Consider the following 23,661-nt stretch of genomic DNA (forward strand, 5'->3'; position numbering starts at 1 on the left):
GATTTGTTTATGGGAGGAAATAAAGGTCATACTTAAAGCCAAATATGTCCTTAATACGTTAATTTTTAAGTCAGTGTCATCTGACACTGCCACCAAATAGCTAGTGGAACCTGGAAAACTTTTGCTTGATTATAGTTAGTTTCCTTGAAGTGTGAGGTCCACAGACCTGGAGGTTTGTGTACAGCAGGAGGCTGTCCTGACTATGAGCAAGATATTATGTGGGGAAAAAAAAATAGATTTCCTTTCAGTTTGTTTTGTAGTTTTCCATAACTCATTGTAAAGGAGAATGCAATTTAATAAAACAGTATGAATATTCAAATAGCATGAGTTATCTGATCAAGATACAAATTTTTCATGGAGTTTCCTGAATTGAAGGTAGTATTTTGGGGGACAGAGCAAGCTAAATGCAGCTTCAGGTTCTAAATTCTGGTCTAAAGACATACTAGACCTGGTGCTGGGTATACTTGAAGAACAGTGTGCTTAACTGAATTTGTTTCATCCTTTGAAAATAGAAATTTTACATCAATATTCTGTATTTCCTCAGTGGTACAACTCAGCTCCTGTGTTCTTTTCCCCTAAGTTTTTATAGAGCACATATCTAATAAATATAAAGCCATCCTTTCTACAGGATCCAGAGCAGGGCTATTAAGCAGTAATTATTTGCTGACTACAGACATGACAGTCTGTTCAATGAATAACCTTGAGGTGAACTGGACTGTCAGCTACCAACAGCCACTCTCAGACACAGTAACTCTAGAGCCTTTTAAGATCCTGCTATTGTGGATTTATGGAATAGATTCACAGAGAAGACATTTCTAATTGTCAAGTTTAACCCTGAGTGAAAGACTGTAATTGTTTAACAAATAGTAATAGATTTTATTGGCATTCACCCTTATTGCTTGGTAGACTTTGAGAGAGAAAACCAGTGTAAGACATGGGGCTCTCACATAGCAGGCTGACTGCTATGTGCAAAGTCTGAGAAAGCTGGGACTGTTCAGACAGTGGAAGAGAAGGGTTAGTGGGATCTTAATCCATGTGCATAAATACTTGGCGGGAGAGAATGAAGAAGAGTTCATCAGAAGATAGGAAACTCAGTGGTTCTCTAGGACAGGATGAGACTTAATGTGCACAAACTGAAATAGAGGAAATTCCACATGAACATAAGGAAACACGATTTCATTGCGAGGGTGGTCAAACCCCTGAGCAGGTTGCTCAGGGAGATCACGAAGTCTCCAGCCTTGGAAATACTCAAACCCCAAGTGGCCACGCTCCGGGGCAGGGGGTTGGACGGGATGAACTCCTGAGCTGCAGCCAACCGCAGTCACTGTGACCGGGGAAAGACTAGGTAGGGAATGCTTTATCGCAAATAAGCAAACCTGCAAAATATTTATAAGAAGACACAATTTAAAGCAACTAACTGATCACATATGAAGCATTGTTCCCGAATAGGCCAGGTTAGTCAAAAGGTGCATCAAAAATTTTTAACTGGCCACCGCAGGTCGGTGTAAGTCGCCTCAGGAACCGCAGCCCCCTCCCCGGCCCAAGAAGTGTCTCCCGCCACTGCTTCGCCTTCCCATTCCCCCTTCCACCGCGCCAGGCCGGGGCTCCCGTCCTTCCCCCCCTTCCCGGGGAGAGGCGGCGCATCCCGCACCCTGCTGAGGAGAGCGGGCGCGCGGGGCCGCGCCGAGGCCGGGAGGAGGAAGCGCCGCTCTCCCATCCTCTCGTCTCCTCACCCAGCCCGTCCCTCCTCCCTCCGTCCCTGCCTCCCGGTGCTGGCGGCGGCTCCTCCTCCCGCGTGTGACCCGCTGCCGCCTGTGAGCGGGGCGGGGGGACGGCGCCGCGCGGGCCCCACTGTGGCGGCGGCGGCTGCAGGAGGCGGAGGAGCGGGATCCGGGGCGCGCTGTCCCCCCGCAGCCTCATCGCTGGGCCCCGCCGGCGCTCCCCATGCCCGTGTGGTGCTGCCGCTGCTCCCTGGCCAGTCACTTCAGGTGAGGCGGCGGCACGGAGCGGGCGGTGGGTCGGGGCGGTCGCAGGGGAGCGGAACGGGCACAGGGGCGGGCGGGGAGCGATGCCGCGGCCTCCGCGGGGCTGCTGCGCTGCCCGGCCCCGCACGGCCCCTCCGCCGCGGGAGGGGATGGCGGCGGCGGGGCCCGGGCGGGCGCGCCGTGACCTTGGGCAGCGCCGGGCGCAGCCGGGCCGGGGGCTGTCCGCGCCTCCCGCGGGGATGGCAGCGGGGATGGCAGCGGGGATGGCAGCGGGGATGGCAGCGCGGCACCGCCGGGGATGCCGGCCCTGATGGCAGCGCGCCGCCCGGGCACCTGGAAAAAACCCGGCCGTCTGACGGCGTGAAATTCGCTTCCCGAAGTGTCAGCTCGAGACCAAATTCAAATTCCGTTTATATAACGAGTTTTTCTGTTAACCGCCCATCACAGTCCACTTCTTTCTTTTTTTTTTTCTTTTTTTTTTTTTTTTCTTAAAAGTACGTAGGGAATTCTAGGATCCTTCAAAACTGCTACCTGAAAATGGCACCACTTATTTCAGTAACCTGCAGCTAATTAGTAGGTATTATTAAATAATTATTATTACCTTTTTCAGATGGGAGAAAACCTGTTATATATATATATATGCTGTGATTTTCCTCTTAAAGGTTTTTTCACATTAAAAAAAAAAAAGGATTCACGTTTGCACATGTTTAGAATCTAGGCAGTTGACAGAATGTAATTCTCGAGGTTATTTGGTGTGACCAGCATAAGATAAACTGAGCACTAGCGTTGGAAGTGACTCATCTTGTGCCCAATTGCATCTCCGCAGGACTAGAGCTATAGATAATTGTACCCAATCCCCACCACTGCAAAGCTGTCTACCGTGAGTTTATCAAGATTGAAATTTCTGGTACTTGGTGGCTTTCGGTGTTGTTCAGAGGTTAGGAAGATAGTGGCCCCTAACTTAAGATCTTGCTGGGTTCTGATATGATGCTCTTGCAAAGGAGAAACATGCTCCTGACAACAGTCCTTTGTATGCACCATAACTGAGAAACTGCTCGTTGTATGAGGATGTTTCTGTGCAAAATTACCAGTTTGGTAGTTTGTGTTGCACTGAGCTACACAGAAGAAACATTTTTATTGTTAAAAGATTCTTTTGTAGCCTACAGCATTGTGCATATAACCACAAAAGAGGTTTTAACATGTTTCTTTTGGTTTTATATTCCATCTGGCACAGCAAGTATGATAAAACCACACTAAAACGTGCATGCTTCCTTTAAGCCCGTCTTTCAGGTATGCTTGCCTGAGTTAACTCTAAACAAAGGGTGGAAAGTAAAATATTCTACCTATGCCTATCTAAAAGTGGAAGTGAAAAAATCAGTATGATAATTAGACATCCTCTCTCTACCATCTTCTCATCCTCATCTAACTCATGCTGTTTGTGTGTTAGGAGTCTTCAAGAGCTAATGTGCAGCTGTACTCAAAACAGTAAGCACGTACTTTGCAAACTTTTTTTGTTGTACTGCAAGGAATAGAGATACCAAGTACTTTCCAAAATAAATGCAACCTTAGAATAGCTCCTCGCTCTTTTTAACAAAGACATGGCCATCAGAGAGATGTATTGTGGAGTGTACTAGTGCTGTTGTTACTGTCCAGCTCTGTCTCTAGTTTACTTCAGACTTCCCCGTTGAGGAAACAGAACCTTCAGTGCCGTGGGAGTTGAGGCAGTGTGGAGTCTATGTGGCTTCTTGAAGGTCATGGGAATTAGATAATTGTCTTATGATTTTGGTCCTGTGTAGAAAATAATTCTCGAAATACTAAAATAGCTTTAAGATATGCAAATTCTTAGGAAATAGATGAGTACTTTTATTTATTGTTAATAGTTGCAACTGTTTGTAAAGAAAAAAATGTTTAGAACTGTTGATTTGGATATTTTTAATTAAAAATTTGTTGCCTTTATTTGGAAGACAACTGTTTTTGGTTTGCCTCTGCCTTTCTACCTAAACTGAGTGTGTTCTGTTTCAATGTCCTGGAAAGGATTCAGAAAAGACTCCTAAATAATTAAACAGAAAACAGTATAAAACGAGTCTTTGAAGTCTAGAAGCACATTTAGATGGTGAAGAGTTATGAGGGAAACCCAAGTAGATGTTGCTCAGAGAAAGAACTCTAGGAAAATGGCTAGGGATGAAAGCTGTGCAGGAGCTGACCTGGCTACATGGCAATTCCTTTTGTAAAGGCTTTTCTTTTAACAGTGGTAGGATGGGTTGTGTCTAGGCCTTAAAGGGATCGCTTCACAAGGATCCATCTTCACACCACCGCCAGCATTAACCAGCATTACTTCTCCCCGAATGGAAATTTGCTGAGGCAAAGTCCTGTGTGCTGCTCAGCCAGCGGGAAGAGACACGAATACCTTAGCAGCTGCATCAGGCTTTGGCTGGCCTTAATGTTGTTAATTGGCTAGGCAGTGTGTATCTCCTCCTTTGATAAGGATAATGAGGAATGAGTTCTACTGTGGGGGGGATCAAAATAATGCTTGTGGTTATATTTTGGCTTTGTATAAACTGCAATTAGAAATATGCATTTCTGCAGAGCCATCTGTGCCTTTTTGTTATCCTTCTGCAGACTTGGTAGGAGAAAGTGGACTTTTAAAAAATCTTCTGTTAGAAAAGCTGTGCTGAAGAGTAAAATTTTGTAGACTGGGTGAAACATATCTGTTTTGGTCTCGATTTTGCCAGTTTCATAGCTCTTAAAGTACAACATCAAAAGCAACTTTATTTTTGAAGCGACTGTTCTGACAACAATTCACTGTTTCATTTTAGTTTTCTCCCATCTGTTCTTCTTAATTAGAACGTACAGCAGCACTGAAACCGAGGGACAGCTTTTGAATTCCTTTGTCCAGTATTTTGGTGACAGCCTTGGGAGGAAGATTAAAAGAATGCCTTTAATTGAAGAAACTGTTCTGCCTGGAGACTCCCTCCTTACTCTGCCTGTAGTAATAATAGGTGAGTTTTTTTCACTTTTTTAAAGATTCTCTGTCACTACCATTGGCTTTAGACCTGCTGCATGCAATAATTTATCATTAAATAAGTAATGCTGAGCATCCTTACAGTGAAGATGTTTGTTAGAGTAATACAGTTGTGATTAACAACAATAGCATAAAATTATATTAAGGGACTTGTGGGAGTATATTTGAATTCAAATTGTGCTTTGACAAGATGAACTGTGTTATTTGGCAGCACATATGGGAGTCTTAATGGAAGAACTCTACTGATTCTAGGGTTTGATTAATGTGATATATCTACTTCAGGATGCCTGGAGGTTGTTGGTGGTACACTGCTAGAAATTTTTGGGGTCGTGGGACAGTGAAAAGCATAATGTGAAGTGTGTGCTGTGTGTTGGTCAGGTGCTACCTTCTCATTAATTGTCTTTTTCTCTGTTTTATCAATCACTAATGTCTAAGTATTTCCCCATCTTTTCCAAAATGAATCCGAGTCAACTCAGCCAGTTTAAAACAATAAATTGTAGTCTTGATTACACACTTAAAGGCTAGTACTTGTAAAATGTTGCTGAATGACAGGATAGCAGAGGGAGCAGACTCCATAGGTACATAGCTTAATTCAGGGTGCCAGGGTGATGTGTATTGGACCAAGGTTTTTCAGCAACAGCTGGTCACTAGCTCCTTATCACCGTGACTTCATGAGGGGATAAAGAAAAGATCTGGAGTAAAGAAGGTTTTCAGTAATCTAGTCCAAAGCTGTTGGGACTAGAGCAAGGACCGGACCTGCAAACAATCAGAGATTGTGGAGATTGATATTTCAGCATAATCGTGTTCACAGTAAGTTTCCACAACTTTGAAAGACTGATGTTTGTACAATGCCTGTTCTCAAAGCTCTCTTCATGATAGTTTAAAATAGACTTAAGTGGATGTGACAGACGTGAATCACTTGATAAGTTCTGCATCACAGTTGAAGAGCAGCGGTTTCCTGGCATTTTGTCAGCCCTAGTATAGGTTTGCCATATGGTTAATGACTCAGTTTTCACTGTTTAGGTTTGCAAATCTGCTTTATGCAAATACCTGTGCTTAACATTTGTTTTGTCTAGAGTGCCTTGCAAGGTGCTGACACCAAACACAGCTGCCTATTTCTTCTTGAAAAACAAATACATTGCCCCAATGCTTTTTCACAGATATATTTGAACCACTTCACAAGCTGATCTTCTCCATTGGCAGCCTGTTATCACTAATTCATTGTCTCACCAAAGAGCTTTCATAGGGATATAAAAATGATTTGATAATGTAGTAGAAGAGAATGAAAATAGAGTTGTCATGCCCCCCCATATACAAACACACTGTGTAGTGGTTTAATAACTTCTGTGCAGTACCTGTCTCTCGGGAACAAATGGTCCATTCCTTTTGAATGAGTTGAGGTTGAAAAATTTCATGCTGGAGCTGTAAGTTTGGAGCAAGTTCTGCAGCTGAACCTTTATTTTTTGTGTTTGTGACAGCGTATCCTCCAGGAAATTTCTTTACCTTGGACACAGTCTACTCAAAGAATAGGAACTGGGTTTGGATCAGCTCTCTGGATGGTCCCACGGAAGTTGCTAGGGAGCTCAGTGACAGTAATTCACCTTAACATAATCCCACCCTCAATAATTTCCTTGTCTTTTGCTAGCCTTTGTTTTTGCAACCTTTGTTGTCTGTTTGGTTCTTTTTAGTCTTCTCCAGTAGAAATAATCTTTAGCATGACATGCTTGGATATGGAACACATTTTTCCATTGTGGACTAGCTTTGTTTATGCCCCAGTATGAAAAAAAAAAAAGCTAGCTATGCACTTGTAAAAATATAGAAAATTCTTTACTGTGCACAAGTTTATAAATCTAAAAACAGTTAAGAATTTACTCAGTCATGGGAATGCTTCTGGACTATTTGTGTGATTACAGTGTGTTCATAATTTCATATGATTTTATTATGGATGGTTTCACTGTATTGCTAAGGTTCTCTCACTTCCATCTCATGTGGCAAGTGGGTGACAGGAGGGGCTTGTATCAGCTGTAAGCTTTAAATTCCTGAACTGAAGCATATCCAGCGGATCTTTTTGTGGGAGGGCAGAACAGTGTGAAAGTAAGCAAGACCTTTTTCACTGTCTTTAGATTCTTTATTGGCTTTTTTGTAAATAGCAAAATAGAAATTTAAGTGGTTTGGGAAATAATATAGGCAGGATCATCAATATTTAAACCTTCTGTTACAGACTTTTGATTTAATTATCGTATAGTATCCAATGATGGAAATCGACAGCTTTCCTAAACAGTCTTTTTCCAGTGCTTTATGGCCTTTGTAGTAAACAGGCACTCTAATGCTTTTATTTTTGGCTCCATGTTTGGATACAAAAACTAAATTGTTTGATAGGAGCCACTGTGCACTCTCACATGCTCACTTGGATTCTAGGCCTTTGCAGAAAACCTGCTTACGGAAGATTTCTTGTAACTTAACAGTCTTAGCCTTTGAAGAACTCATCTGTAGTGAGCCTGCTTGATTTTCCTGTAGGCCATGGCTGTGACCAATCTGTGTGCACTGCACTGTAATAAACTGTGGGATATTCTGCCACTGAGACCAGATGAGTGTAGGCTGGTGGAGAAGGAAAAAGAGATCCAAGGTATGAAGAGAATGAACAGGGTCTCAGCAAACTCATGGGGGATTTAGGAACTGAGAATAGTGTGTGCAAAGGTGCTGGGGAACAGGAAATGACATGTGAACTCTTGACATCAAGAGCTGAAATGGTTGGAAGTAAGAGCTAATGTCAGACAATGAGTACAAAAAGCATGAATAAATTAGTAACTTAAGCCCAGAATTTGCATAGTGTGTGCTACATACCATGAGTGCCACTCTAGAAGGCAAACAAAGACAAAATACTGATGAGTGCCTCATTAGGAGAACACTGTGCTTTTCATTCAGTTAATGAGGAAGAGGAGCTATGGAATTAATAATACATAGTCAAATATTTAAATTCTCTATCATAGCACGTACTTTCCTGATTTTTGTTTTGCATAGCTTTCTATATCTGACTTTGCAACAGGAGTGTTCCTTCTGTATTTGCATGTGATAAATATGGTCTCCTACTTTGTTTAATGCTAGACAAATAAATAGAGATGTTTACTTTATGGTAATGTTTTGGTCCTATCTGTTTTATACCTTAGTAACATTTTAAAAATAAGTGTCTATTAAAATTGCAGCAATGCACATGTACAGATTATAAAATGCTACAAAGAGGATAAACGTTTGACTTGATATTATTACTGAATGATGAATGAGGTCTTACATGAGTTTCTTGTACTTTACCACTTAGTGACTGTATCTGTCTTCACTTAGCATTTATGTTGCTGTTTTGCCATGTCTGTAACTTCTCATCTGACTTCCAGTCTTCAACTTTCTGCTTATCTCTTTCTTCCTTTCATTTAATGGGCAGACCTGAAGAGCATATGCTCTGAATTGTCTTTCTGCTCTGTATTGTACAGTGCCTGTGGGAATACAGAGTTGTAAGATGGTAATAATATTCAGATATCACTGTGATTGACAGGCAGACCGTTATCCATTGGGCCACTTTAACACAAGAATAATGCATTTGATGTACTAAATTATGGAACTCCTTTATATGCATTTTGTTTTGTGATGTAAACAGTCATACAAAGGTTCTTTGTTAAAGATTTTGCTCTCTTTACTTGGAGGACAGTCCTATGTAAGGCTTTATTTTACTGCAGGGTTTATGAGATGCTTTGGCTCAGGACAGTGTGGCTTTATACTACTTCAGTGTTATTTTGTTGCTGTATATTTTGTGACTTACAAACTATATATTATTGAAATTTTTACTAAAGCAATAACTTCTTTCTTTAATAGGAAATGGACCTTCAGGAATTTGTCTTTCTTACCTGCTCTCTGGATACAGGCCATATTTGTCTCCTGAAGCTATACACCCAAACCCCATTCTACATACGAAATTAGAAGAAGCTCGACATCTTTCCATTGTTGATCAAGTAAGCCTTGGTTGCCATCTTATCTGGCTCTTTTCCTACTGCAAGCAGGGTTATGAAACAGTGGGCTTTCTTTAATGACCCTGTTTAAAATGCTTTTGCAGCTTTATTAAGTAGTGCCATAGACAAGAAAAGGCTTAATATTCTCACTCCACAAAGAATTAGACCACAGTAAAGCTCAGTAACTGTGTGGCCTCAAAAAACTTATCTCTTGGCCTCTTTTTTTCCTACTTGTAAAATAACGAGCTGTATATACCTTCCTCAGTGGCTTGGAACAAATTACATGTAGAGAACTGCAGATGAAAAGAATGGATTATCCAAAAACATTCTGCAGATTGCATCATGAAGAATCAGCCTATTTACCTAGTCACATTTGTAATGCATTAGTAAGGTATTTTGTTATTCTGCTAATTGAAATAGAATCAACTCATGACTATTAGATCCAAACCTGTGGCGTGTGGGTGTTTTTTGGTGTTTTTTGGTTTTACAGTCTGCCCTTTGTTGTGTTTGTACTGCTTGACAGGAGTGTCTAAAGTTACCACTTGGTCAGTGAGCAGCTCATACAGGAATTCCACCTTTCATGTCCTAGGATGTTTGGGCACTGTCACCAAAGAACACGTGCTGCTAACACACTTCAAATATACATAGTTCAAATTAAAATCTTCCCAAATACTCCAATTCTCATTAAGATTTCAATTTTAGTAATATTAGAGACATATATCCTCTGTTAACACAATATATTTTTCCTTTAAGAACAGTATGCGTCCTTCAGTGTTTGTGTTGTACTAATAGTTGCTCTTGTTCTGTATTTTTTACCCTTGTATACATCCAGTTTTTCTGCCTTATTTGATAATAGTTAAATCTTCTCCAATGTTTTTCACTCCACTTGTCATGTTATCATTGTTTTCTACTCGTTTCACTCTACTCCTGATGGATACTGACAATGCTGTCACTAACTGTATTGACTCCTTTGAGACTAATTTATTTGAAATACAAACATGGATTTGTGTTTGTAGGGGGTAAGTAGGGATTTGTTTGGCTTTGGGTTTTGGAGGGTGTTTTTGTTTCAGTGCTGTGCTGTTTGCATGTAATGTTTACATTAAGTCTCAAGGTCTTTTTTTTTGGCAGGAGAGTAAGTTGTCTAAGCTTTTGGCTACAGATGTTTCATGTACTTCATCCTCCCCTGACCCCCTGATATTTTGCCTAATTAGGAAGCTAAACTGTCCCATCTTTGTCAGCAAAAATTGGCCTTATGGCCAATTCTTCCTTCAAATCTCTATTATCTCTCCAAATATTTGCTATTGCATCATTGATTTTTTAGAACATGGATTGTTAATAGATACTGAAATGTGAACATTTTATAAAGTTCTAGAATTTTTTCTCAATATTGCCTGCTTCGTAAAATAATCCTAATTTTAATGTTTAAAAATAATATTATAATATCTCAATTATTTTAAGATATAGTAAAGTTAGTGTTGGAACTAGCTAAGAGCTGTCAAAGGAGCTTTTCTACTTGATGTTTAAAACCTAATGGTTTTAGATTCCAATTTTGCTTGATCAGAATGGGGCTCCTAAAAATATTAGCAATTCTTTGTTAAAAGTAGTCTGGTATATATATATATGTGTGTATATATATATGTGTATATTACTAAGTTGCTCTGATCTCTTAATGTTTGTCCATTGCTTCTTGTTCTACAAAGAATTTCAAACACTTACTTGCCCAAGTATTACTGGTTTATTAATATGTAATTTTTAAATGAGTGAAATGTATTATTCAGAGTTACAGAAGAACTGAATAATAGGAGTTATTCCTGAAAAGTGTTTTGATTGAATCTCTACATTCAATACTTATCTCTACTTAAAATGCAACTTGGATTAATTGTGCTTTCTGTTTCAATTCAACTTCTGTATGCCAGAACAGCATGATGAAGAGTAGAAGTTGCATGAGCATGTCACATTTTTTTCATACTTCAGGACCTGGAGTACCTGTCAGAAGGCCTCGAAGGGCGCTCTTCCAACCCGGTTGCAGTGCTTTTTGATACGTTGCTTCATCCCGATGCTGACTTTGGGTATGACTACCCACCTGTTCTGCACTGGAAGCTGGAACAACATAATTATATTCCCCATATAGTGCTTGGTAAAGGACCACCTGGTGGGGCTTGGCATGTGAGTAAAAATTTCACTTCTGGGGTAACTTGATAACTTTGTGGTTTGGGATTTTTTTTACTGTCTAATTTTTTTTATTTTTTTATTTTTACTTTCTATTTTTTTACTATCTTTTACTCTCTGTTTTAGATGGTAATGCCAGTTGTAGTTTCAACTGCTTGTTTACCCAAGCCCAAATATGTTGCAGAAATAAGAAAGGAAGGAAAAAATTGTCCTTTATTTGGGCATATGACTGCTGTCTTATATTATTATGGTTTTTTACTAGTTTAAATTTATTGAATTATAAAATTGTAATAAAGAATATTTTCTCTAACCTTTATTCTCTTGTCTGCATTGTTCCCAGATGATTTTATATAAAATCTTGATGTCTTTATATGTTTCTGGTTTCATGTTTTTCTTCCTCTTTTGTATTTTAAATAACTTGCTTTTAGTTTCCCTTTCACATGCTGTCTCTTTCCTTTCTTCTCTATTAGCTCATGTAGTTGCTCATTCAAACAGTATGTAACTGTAACACAGAAGTAGTTCATCAATGCTTCATGTAATGTCCTGGTCTTCTGTTGTGTTCTAGTATTTTATTACTCTAAATGAGTGTACAGTGAGAAGAACTTTTTTGTTTTTTACATAAATGTATGCATTTGAAATGTGTCTGGTCATGCATCTTCATTTTTTCACTACAGTCCATGGAGGGCTCTATGCTAACCATCAGTTTTGGAGACTGGATGGAATTGCCTGGCCTCAGCTTTAAGGAGTGGGCAGCTAGCAAACGCAGGTAGGGATATTGCTTAATTTGTTTGGGAATCCTAGTTGCTATAAAAATCCTGATAACATTATTTGAAGAACTGGAAAACATTCAAACTTCACTGTTCACAGGAGGGCTTCTTGTTTTGTTTGTTAAATTGCCTGATGGCACTGGAAATTCTTTTGGTGGTGTGTACTCTGATGGAAAAAAAATGGACAATGGTCAGGCAGAGTAATTGCTTGTGAGTGCACCGAAAGCATACATACATACAGCATTTCACAAAGAGGCACTGTTACTGAAAGCAGTTCTATCAGAGTTGAGGGAAGATGGAGGAAGGAATTTCAAATCTACAGAAGTGTTGCAAGTTCCTCTTTCAACACAGATGCAACAAGTTGCTATGGACACTGGCTTTCTGGTAATTCAGGAAGTTGTACATTTCAGTATTTGCTTTTACAGACAAAGCTGAACAACATCTGAAAAGTTGTTATGTATGAATTTTAATTTTAAGAGCATAATTCAGTATTTCACAGTGTTATTTTCTGGTAGTAAGTTTCTTGAAAAAATGAGAAGAAAATTTACTTGTTATACAATTAGTTCATAAATGTCTGTGTCAGCAAATGAACCTAGGAACACTCTACATAAGCTTTTTCTAAAATTTTAATTTTTCTGACTTTGTTCTATCAAAATAAAAGAAATTTTTCTAGTATTGTGTATGGGAAAAGAAGTAGAATTACTTAGGCATATGTCTTTAAGGGCAGACTGTTACTCATTTCAGGACACCACTTACAGTGAGGAAACTGTACCTTTGTTCTTTAATTGTTTTCTTAGATAACCAAGTAATCTTGCTTCCTTACTAACTGAAATCCCATAAGCTGCTTATTATCAGAAGCTAATTTGTTTATTTTATAGTTTTTGACAGTGCTAAAACCAGAAATGCTGACCTGTTATACTACAATTAAACAAACATATTTAAAAGAATTGATACTAGTGAAAATTTCTAGTCATGTAGTTTCCTAAGTTTCTTTGTAGGAGGTGTCACACTGTCATATTATATCCTCTTCAATAAATACCTCATGAGGATTTTCACAGTAGTAACCTGAGCATTTAAAAGTACATATGCTATTATCCTGTTAGACTATGAGAATGAGTACTTATTTATAAGATTTTAAGTGTAATTCAGTGTCAATCCTGATGCTCACTGTTGTTTATTTTGCCTTCTTCCTAGAGCTTACTTCTAAAGAAGCATCAAAATTCATGCACTTGTTCCAAATAATTATAGTCAGCTTATTTTTTTATAAATGAGAATGCAATAAACATGAAAAAAGCATAGATGTAATACCGAGGTTACAGTGCAAAAATGTTTTTAATTGGACACTTCAACATCACAATCCTGTTTGTATTGTTGCAGTAACACTCTGAGGCATACTTGCTTTATGAATTCATGTGATATGGAACTACTTCATTTGATACTTAGTGAACTTAGCAAAGGAGAGGTCTTTTGCAAACTATAATGAAAAATACCTGGCTCCAGTAAGGTATTGAACGTAAAGTTTCAAAATTAGCACTTAACTATGATATTTTACTAATTACATCCTAAGTAAGTGTATTCTCACTGAGCACAGGTTTAACCAGTATTGTATTGTTGATAGTTGTGATGTTAAACTGTCTTTATAAAACATTTCCATATGGAGCTACAGATTTATAAAACATTTCCATATGATGCTGCAGAGCTTTGTTATACCTGATTTGTTAATCACCATAGCACTTTACATTGTATAAAGACTTTTAATGATATAAAAACCCACTACCTTATATTGTGCAACAGGAATCAAGAGAAAAAATAAATCAAATGCATTTAAAGATACTGAACTCAGTGTCAGTTACACTGACAGATTTAATCCTCGTAAATTTGACTTGTCTTGTGGCATGTCATATATGATATTCAGATTACCAGTAAGGTCTGTGTATTAACTGGAACGATTCAATTTTGTTTCAGAAATATAAAGAGTGATCGAGTAATGCCAGAGGAAATAGCTTGTTATTATAAACACTATGTTAAAGTCATGGGCCTCCAAAAGAATTTCAGAGACAACGTTTACATAACGTCAGTGTCCAGACTTTACCGAGGAAAGGATGATGAAGATAGAAGTCAGCAAAATGAAGATATTTCAACACAGCATTTGGAAATGGAAGATGGACAGAAATCACTTATTAAGAGAAACTGGGAAGTCAGAGGTTATCAGCGAGCAACAGATGGTTCTCATGTGCCCTTCTGCCTCTTTGCTGAGAATGTGGCTCTTGCCACAGGAACCTTTGATTCTCCTGGCCGATTACAAGTTGAAGGAGAAGACTTTCCTTTTGTCCTCCATTCCATGTCTGACTTCGGAGCTGCAATCAGCAAAGGAAAGTTACGTGGGAAGGCAGACCCTGTGTTAATTGTGGGTGCTGGACTTACAGCAGCTGATGCAGTACTCTGTGCCTGCAACAACAACATCCCAGTAATCCACGTGTTTCGTAGAAGAGTTACCGATACAAGCCTAATTTTCAAACAGTTACCTAAAAAGCTTTACCCTGAATACCATAAGGTGTATCATATGATGTGTACTCAGTCCCATACTGTGGACTCTAATCAACATTCTGCTTACACTAGTTTCCCTGAACACAACGTACTTTCCTTCAAGCCTGAAATGAAATGTGTTCTTCAGAGTGCCTCTGGACTGAAGAAAATTTTGAAGTTTTCTGTAGCCTTAGTTCTGATAGGTTCTCACCCAAATCTTTTCTTTCTAAAGGACCAAGGACATAGCATAGGTCGTCACTCTAATCAGCCCATCACATGCAAGGGGAATCCTATAGAGATTGATCCATACACTTATGAATGCACTAAAGAAGCCAACCTCTTTGCTCTAGGTCCTCTGGTGGGAGACAACTTTGTACGGTTTTTAAAAGGAGGTGCACTGGGCATTGCACGATGCCTGGCAATAAGACAAAAGAAGAAACATGAATTGATTGAAAGTGGGGATGGAGGAGGTGATGGGGTACCATAAATGAGACATTAGAAATTTTCACATCCAGGATTACAGGTGTAGTCTAACAGAACAGTCACTGGCAGCGAAAGTTGATAGCAGTCACATTTCTGTCGTGTACAAGTAACCTGTGCTTGTATTGCTTGGTAAAAGGATGCTGATACTACAATACTTCACCCTTTCAAAATAGAAAAACTTGATCTGCTATTTCAACTTATTTCAACTGGAATTACTTCCAGATAAACAGAAAATGAGACTAGACTAACTTATATTGACCTGCCTGTCATCTCCTGCTCAGCTACAAGAGCAGATTTCCTTGGGAAAAGCCATGCCTACCAGAGTGGCTTTATATTTTAGTGTCCAATGTGACAAAAGCACTCTTACCATGAAATTAAAGTAACTTGTAAAAGCAGAAAGCTTGCTTAGTACAAGGTGATTCTTGGTCCCAAAGCAAATCTGGAGCGTTCTGCTCGAAACAAGGATTCTATTTATTTGCTACAGTAATACTTGGAATGAGCACTTAGTAAAATGGTTTCTATTGTAAGAACGCTTTCTGTAAGCAAGTATTCCTCAATAGTTTTAAGTTATCCTGATAATTGGAATAAAAGAATAAGCATTCCCATTCAATCTTTAACAATGATTTGACACAATCCATTAATGTTTCTTCACACTATGCCTAGAGTTGGTGAGTGCACAAAGAGTACCATGACATGTTCCCCTACAGTGATATGTACATTTCTGAGAATACACATTAACATAAACAGTAATAAAGTACTGATGTAAGTGCTCTTATTACAGTGTCAATATAGTGAATATCTAGTGTACTATCAAGAGTTAAGTACATGAGAAAACTAAAGATTTTTTTGCTTCCTAGCTCAGGAAGACCGAAGGGGATCACTTGGCTGATGAAGGTGGGCTGGGTGATAGATATTCTCATCTCCTGTTTGACCAAGGATTGTTTTTTTCTCTTTCTTTTTTTATAAAGCAGCACATAATTGTAAAATACTTTATCCTGCAGTTTTTGAAACTTAAAAAAGGGTCATTATCTCACAGCCAGCGAAAAAATAAACCAAACTCAAAACAAACGTGCCATAGTTTCTTTAAATCTTAGAGCTTGTCATGAAAGACAAAGGCAACTTGCACCTACCTCTGAATCCAAGTTTCACCCTTCTGCTCCATTATGTAAGACCTAGATTTCATTTGCTGGGTTTTAGAGTATTTAGTTTATCTAAACTAAAGACTCAACCATAGTGAGGTTAATCAACAGCTAGTTAGAAAAGTGAACTTCCAGAACTCTCAATAGACAAAAGTGCTTGGGTTCAACTGATTTATTACTAAACGTTTTAATTCAGGTCCAGTGCGATGGAATAGATGTTTTTTTGTTTGGAGCTTTTTTTGTGTTAAAGAATGTCATGTTAGTTTAAGGTATTGTGTTTGCATGATTTCATATTAGAGCCTAGACAGATTTAAGAAAGGAAATAAGGCTTAGGCTTTGTGAAACTGCTAGTGCTTGCTGGTTTCCCAGCTGTCTTAACTTTCATAAGTTATATATACCTGTATTCAATTCATGCCTGCTTTCTGTGCCTGCTGAATTACAGGGTTCTGTGGCTACTACAGGCCCTTATGCATCTGAGTAAGTTACTCAGACTTTGGACATAGAAATCAAAGGTACAGTATGTAAGGATTAAAATTACTTACTTTCAGTGAAGTCCAAAGCAATTTATGACATGATACTACTAATAATAATTTAAGAGCCACTTAATAGCATTAAAATAAACACAAACAAAGGAACATTTCCATCAATTTCTGCATTGCCCACATGGTTGGCTTTAATCATACATTGTCGATGCTAGTTATGAAATTTTTTTTTACTGATATTTGAGCTGGTTTTAATTATGCTAAATTCTAGGCTTAATCAATTACTCAATTCTAGGCTTATCTCAAGTCAATTGAGATTCTATAATTTGCCTTCTTTGGCAGAAACTATATATAGAAACCTATTCTAAACCTGTGATATCTAATAATTTTAACTGAGAATTGGTTACAAGTGCAAAGTACTTGATTATAGAACTTACTGGGACTACACCTGCACTGTGATTAAATTCCTTCAGTTTTGTGTCAATATAAATACCCATATACAACATACTGTGACATTACTGCTTTTTCATTTGTCGTGAGACGTGTAAAATGCCAGCAAAACAAAGGAAGAATTTACTTAAAGAATAATTTTGCAAAAAGGGGAAGAAAGCTTCAAACAGCTGGATTTCTAGCTGCAGCTGCGAACAAGCTGTGTGTGTTGTAGTGGCAAATTTGTAGCAGAGATCTGTGACCTGTGACTTATTATTACAGATTATTATCTTTCACTGCAGTCTTATGGCACCTTGAGGTTTAATTGCCTTTTTCTTTTTATCAATCTTAGTATTTTTGAGATAAAAAGTTGCATGTGAGACTGCTTAGGTGGACAGAGAAATTTTCTCAGTGTTAATGTTTATTAAGCCGTTATAAAGATGCTTTTTTCAACCAAAGCTTTACCAAAAGATCATCCTCTTTCTTCTAGGAATTGCTAGATTTAAAATTGTAGCCAGACTTTCTCACTTTTGTATTTCTTATTTTGAGAAAAATTTGTGTCTCTCTCCTCTTTGGTATTTTGAGGGACTAAGAGATGCAAAAATTCAAGCTTTGCCTTAAGATAATTTTACCTAAAGCGCTGCATTTATTGTGAATTAGATGTTGGCACTGAGTTGTTGTCTTTTGGGGAAACACCTTGTTTCTCCAATTTAAAAAAAACACCACAAACATTTGAACTTCTGTGTTTTAATAGTTCCCAGAAGGGAGATTGCTTCTTTCGGCTCTTCTTTCGGTGAGAAAGATAAGCTTTTAAACATCCTGGATTTTAAAAGGATGCTTCCTACTTAAGCTTTATTAATAAAATACAGACAGGAAGAATATAATTTAATTTGAATTTAGAGAATTTGTGAAGCTGTCTTAACCCATACAGTGTATTTGCTAGTAGGTTAGTGGAAAATCATCTCTTATATTTGGATTTGGTTCTTAATGCTGTGACTGTGTTCGAGAGTTAAATTATTGCTAAGATTATTTTAAGTAGTATCCAGCTGTTGAACTGGGACTAAGATTTGTCATAGTAGATTTCCTTAACAGTCTTCGTCCTTTCTGGTGCCTCTTTTGATTGAATTCTGCTTAAAACATTTTCCAGAAAGGAGTAAAGCTAAGTTTAACTCGGATGAGTAAAGGTGGAAATCCTTTTTGCAAGTAATCCTGAGAGTGGTGACAATAACACCAGAATTTTTCTCTCAGGAAAATGCATTGCTTTGGACTAGCAGCCTGGGCTTGCCAGTGAATGCATGGAATGTGTATGGCTGTACACCGAGTAAGGGTGTACATCCAAAGTGCATCCCACAGCTCTGGGTCCCTAGTCGGTCCCTAGTCCTCAGCACTTTTGTTGGAGGAGGTGGCTGTAACTTCTTTCTCTCGCAGCTCAAGAACTGTGAAAAGGTTAGAGCTAGAAATGCAGAGTACTTACGCAAAGCTGGAGGATTAAGACCCAAACTTAAGAGGTAAGCCCGAGCTGCATATCCAGTTGAAAGAAAAGGCCATTTTTAGGCCAACTGCTCTTGAGAAAGAATGAAAGGGTGTAAAATTTGCAAACTGCCAGTGAGTATTCACTGATGACGAGAATGACGAGTGAGGAATGATGGGAGGAAAGCTGCAAAAAACCTGTGAAATCTGAACTGCAGACGTAGGGGTGCTGAAGTGTGTCCACACAGCTTTGACAGGCTGGTGGTGTCCCATCCATTTGGGTCAGGATCTGTGTACTGTGACTGCGGAGCTCTGCACCGCAGCTGGTCATCCTACATGTTGCCATATGTGTTTAACTGGCTATTAACTGAAGTGCACTGAAATGCAACATACAGACTAGAAGCAATTGTATTTGCTCACTGAGCTGTAGGACTGATCAGTAAGGTGGTGTGCCAAGAGATAAGGCTTTGTTGCTCTGCTACCGTATTTTCTACCCTCTGAGAAAGCAAGCAGGTATCTTCATGTAATAACAGGATCTGGGGCTGTACGGTGCTCCCAAACATTTCTAAACAGCAAGAGGTAATACACATATGCCTTAAACTCGATTTCATTATTGTCCATGTAGTAATGATTAATTCTAAGTAAGTTATGGAACAAAAAAATGGAACAAAAAAAGGTTTATACTGTTATATTTTGATTTAGAGTATATTTTAGATTCTTACAGTAACAATGTTCTGTCATCATTTTCCATTCTGATTTTAAGGTGAGAGCAAGTTGGGAGCATTCAACTGATGTGAGAGCTCTTTGTACTTCCACCATTTCCCCTTGCCCAACCTGAAAAAAGTCGTTTTGTTTGAAATAACCATAATAGTTGATTCTGTTTAGCAGAAACAATGGAAATTAAAACATCTTTGACAGAGAAAGGAAGGTTTTGGTGGCATTAGGGGTAAAAATTTGAAGTGAGAATGTTGAATTATAAACAGCTCTTTTTCTGCAAAAGAGTGTATTTTGGGGAATATGTTACACTTAGGTGTTTCACTTAATTTCTGAAGCCTGAATTACACAGGGAATTGTGCAGTCAAGGATGAATTTGGTGTAAGGAACAAGGATTATGGGGAGAAAATAATTTATAGTATAATTTAGTCACAGTGAAGCTAAGCACTGTTGTAGAGATAGCTTTGTCTTTGTAGACACTGGAACATTTAATCTCAAGCAAACCTTGAACTTGAGTTCACATTATACCTGTCTGCATATTAGCTCATTTAATAATGAATGATTTTGTATTTTCAGGGCATAATAAGCCAACTCTTAAAACTTAGTGGTCCTCAGTAGTCATCAAAACCAGGAAATTACTTGTTCTGGAGACTAAATTATTCTAATTTGCACTTTCCTCTCCCATCTCTTTATTCTGAGATCACTGGCACTGTGTAAGTACCAGCCTATGCTGCCTACAGTGGATGCTTCAATAAACTAAAATTCAGCTTCATGTTTCTGGACACCCTCTATAGACTTACATGCCAGCATAAAGAAAATTAAAAGCTAGGTTTGGTATATATTCACAGAATATTACAGCATCCTGGCATTTTTAGGTTCTTTTTTAACTAGGTATATCAAGAAAAAAAATAGTTGTCCACAAAGACTAAGCTAGAGACAAGATGAAAGAGGTTTGATACAGTTCCAAGGGATACTCTGAGGAGAGGGAAATGGTTCATTTTTCACCGGTCTGGATGCTAGACCAGCTTCTATGTGAACATCAAGTTATTGCTGTTCATGAACTGATCCTGCTACCTTACATCTCCCTGGCACAATTTACAAAGTTAATACCCTGATCTTGCCTGTTTCTCTGTTAGTCCTGGTATAGTGGTTGTGGAATTCCAGTTCTAAATTAGATAAAGGCTTATATTCATTTACCTATATGCATGTTCACAGACAACACATCTGAGCTTGGAAATACTACGTAAATTCACTTCTGTGTGTGTCAGTGCTTCAGTTTTCTGCTTTTGCTGGAGTATGCTTGGGTTATACTATTTTATTTTTTTCTAAGATGAGCAATGTAAATGTGTACAGAACTTTTGCTGTCAGCAGCAGGCAACTTGTGAGCAAAATCTGAGCTTTGAGTAGACAACAAACATTCCTGAGGTTTGCATGCCAAGCTTGTTTTATCTTCATGTGTGAAAACTGATGGTGGACTGAACGTGCAAAATATTAAAACAGTTTCACCTAGAAGTCAATTATATTGGTTTTGAGAAGTGGGGAACTAGTAAGTCAAAGGAAAGAACAAACTGGGGAGGAAGAGGCATTCAGAAAGCTGCAGTGTTCAGGAAGAGGAAGAAGGCATTGGTTTGCATGGACCTGCTGCTGTAGCCAATGACAGAGATTCCAGCAGTCAAGGTTGTGGCAGAGTGGTATGGGCAGAGCACTAAGTGGCAGGGAAAGTTGCTAGTTAGGGAGATCTGATATTGTGTAGCGTTTTTTGTAACTATCTCACTGGAATGTGGTGATGGCTGTCAAAGATTTTAAGAGGAAGAGGAGGAATAATGGTAAGGAATATGGTTCATGTTTTACCACACTTGGCTTGAGTTCTAAGGAGATACCAGAACGACCAGAACGCAATCGGAATTTGTGAATGAAAAACCAGGTGGGGCCAAATGTGACTAAGGATCAATACAAGAAATGGAACAGAGCAGGTGAAGAAGGTGAAAAACTCCCTCCAGTTTTATGAGAGAGGGAGAAAAACAGGAAAAATAAGGACTGAGAAATCACTTGTATAATGTGGACTGGAGAGAGAGGTGGGAGAGGGTTGGAGGTAGGTCTGTAGCAGAAGCTTCAGCTACTGTCTCAGGAATTAACATGTGGAATAAAGCCTCTCAGACACATCAGGAGTGAAGGTAATGAGGGGGGCCTAGCACTTTAGAGGAAGTTGATGGGGTGGTCAGTGGATGGAAGAAACTGAAGCAAACACATTCCACATATGGGAACTGGTGCAATGATCCACAAGAGGCCAGCCCTGCTGCACCAGCCCCACTGTGGGGACTACAGGTAGGAGAAATAAGGGCAGACTCACAGATATGAATGGACAGAAATAGAAATCAAACTTCAACAGTGAAAATATTGTAGTAGTCTTGCCATAAAAAGGCAGTGCTTCCCCAGCTGATGTGGGAAGGACGGGAAGTCAGCTGAAACTACTATGAATAAGCTGAAAATTAAGCATGTTATTCCTGCAGGGATACAGCACCCATCCTTGGTTTTAGTGGTAAATGGAGTAATTCAATCTGCTTTAAACTGTTTTCATCAGCTAAGCTGCTGAATGCAAGACTGTATTTTAAGAGCCTTGCTAATAAAAAGTATATTTAGTTTATTTATTGTGTGCATCTCCTTCCTGTGAGCAGTGGCAACAAAGATAATAAATGTTATAAAAAACCCAAACCAAACAAACCCTCAAATGGCATTACACACAAAAATGCAAGAAACTGAAGTTTCTGCTCAGATGTATGTTTAGGTGAAGAACATAATTTTGGCAAAATGGTGAGTATGCTTGCAGACTGTGGTTTGTGGCAGATGAGAGAAACCTTAGATACCATCTCTGAGTTACTGAACTTTTTTTAACCTAAAGAAAATAAACACCACACAAGTTCTCTCTGAAAACTGAACTGACTGTTGAAACCACAGGGTACAAGCTCCAGAGTGAAAACAGAGCATACGGCAAAACTTTTGAATTGCAGAATACAAAGCTGAATGCCCTTGCTTGTGCTCACAGCTTTTGCTTTACCTATAAAACTGTATCTCAGTGCATGAGTTTTCCCACTTTCCCTTTTCTACTTCTATGAGTCTCCCATCCTGCTGTGGGGGAGCATGGAGCTTGGCTGCCTACTGGAGTTAGCCCACAACAGTATGTTTTATAAAATAAAGGGAACATTACGTGAAGTTAATGCAAGATCTCCAGGGGTAAGGCAAATACTGATGTGATTTATTGGATGCTCAGGTTCCCAAGATTTGGATCATGTATTCATGTCCTTTATCATCTACCTCAGAAATTTCAGTAACAGAAGACATCTCAAACTACATCTATGAAGAAATCTACAACGGTTTGTGGATGCTCCCCATCACATTGTGGGATGAGTCCATCGGTCCTGGGACACAGAGTCACAGAGTATTCTGAATTGGAGGGGCCCCATGAGGATCAAGTCCAACTCTTAAATAACTAAAAAAACCAAAACACCTAAATTCAGCTGTCTGGGGAACTGGATTTGAAGAGTCCTAACTCATAAAAAGGGAACAGAAGAGTGCTCTCAGCTATGCCATCAGGGTTGCTTGAACCCTAGCAGACTGCAGGTCTGAGGAGCAAAGGACTTGGCCTTTACTTTCTCATAGAAGGCCCCTGTACATTGTATGTTTTGTCATTTCACCTTGGAAATTCTCAAGTTCTGTTTTTTGCAACTGTAAACACAACCTTTCTGAAGAATCTTGTCCATTGATATTTAATCACAATAATGAAAAACGTTAGCAGTCTACAAGAGCTGCTCTGTGGGACCAGTGGGTCTTCAACCAGAAAACCTGGAGATTCTCACTGTGACAGTAGAAAAACTCACCTGAGGGTGCAACAAACTGCAGTCAGTCACCTCCTCCAGCAAGAATTTCAGCTGCTTAAGAACAGTCTTTTTAAAGATTTGGACAAGATCTGATGTGCCCTGATGCAAGTTACAATACCAAAATAATGTTGTGGTTATTGCATAACTCAGCAGTATTGGTGTGCTGTGTAACAGTCTGGACATCGCTGACCAGGTGATCAAAAAGATGCCAATTCAGACCTGAGGAAACACTGGCTCTTCAAGACTAAATATTTTCTGCATGTTGCAACCATGTTGACTTCAGCATATCTGCTATCTTGATATACACAGATCTCACAGATTTTCAAATCTGATACACAACAGAGCACCTTCAAACAGCTCAGCTCATCTTGCTTGCACGCTCTGAGCTCTTGGCAAAGGAAGTAGTTTTGTTTCTGTGTACTTAAATTCAGTTACATCAACCAAATTACTTCCTCACATGAAGAAGGAGATCCTACCATCCTGCCTCTTGAAATGGATGCAGTGGAGCTCCTGTTCATTTTTATCTGTATGTGATCACTTCGTACAGCTGAGTAGAAGTCTGGAAGGGTTTCCTCACCATACTTCCAGGGGAATTTCTCAAA

General features: G+C 39.0%; 1 protein-coding gene across 5 annotated transcripts; it reads left to right on the forward strand.

The window, feature by feature from the left end:
* The first annotated feature begins 1,801 nt into the window (after window positions 1-1,801).
* OSGIN2 (oxidative stress induced growth inhibitor family member 2) lies at window positions 1,802-21,828 on the forward strand. 5 transcript variants are annotated; one of them, XM_051785403.1, is made up of 7 exons: window positions 1,866-1,988; window positions 2,481-2,562; window positions 4,830-4,984; window positions 8,872-9,008; window positions 10,980-11,171; window positions 11,849-11,940; window positions 13,907-21,828. In XM_051785403.1, the coding sequence occupies exons 3-7, from the start codon at window positions 4,918-4,920 to the stop codon at window positions 14,952-14,954; spliced, it is 1,536 nt and encodes a 511-aa protein (XP_051641363.1). In that variant the 5' UTR covers window positions 1,866-1,988; window positions 2,481-2,562; window positions 4,830-4,917; the 3' UTR covers window positions 14,955-21,828. The 5 variants fall into 5 exon arrangements, with proteins under 5 accessions (XP_051641358.1, XP_051641363.1, XP_051641362.1 ...); XM_051785402.1 differs by having other exon boundaries at window positions 2,481-2,558; XM_051785398.1 differs by lacking the exon at window positions 2,481-2,562 and having other exon boundaries at window positions 1,802-1,988.
* Window positions 21,829-23,661: the final 1,833 nt, after the last annotated feature.

The sequence above is a fragment of the Manacus candei genome, unplaced genomic scaffold, assembly GCF_025592945.1.
Source record: "Manacus candei isolate 608988 ecotype Guabito, Panama unplaced genomic scaffold, ASM2559294v1 h1tg000019l, whole genome shotgun sequence".
Taxonomy (NCBI): domain Eukaryota; kingdom Metazoa; phylum Chordata; class Aves; order Passeriformes; family Pipridae; genus Manacus; species Manacus candei.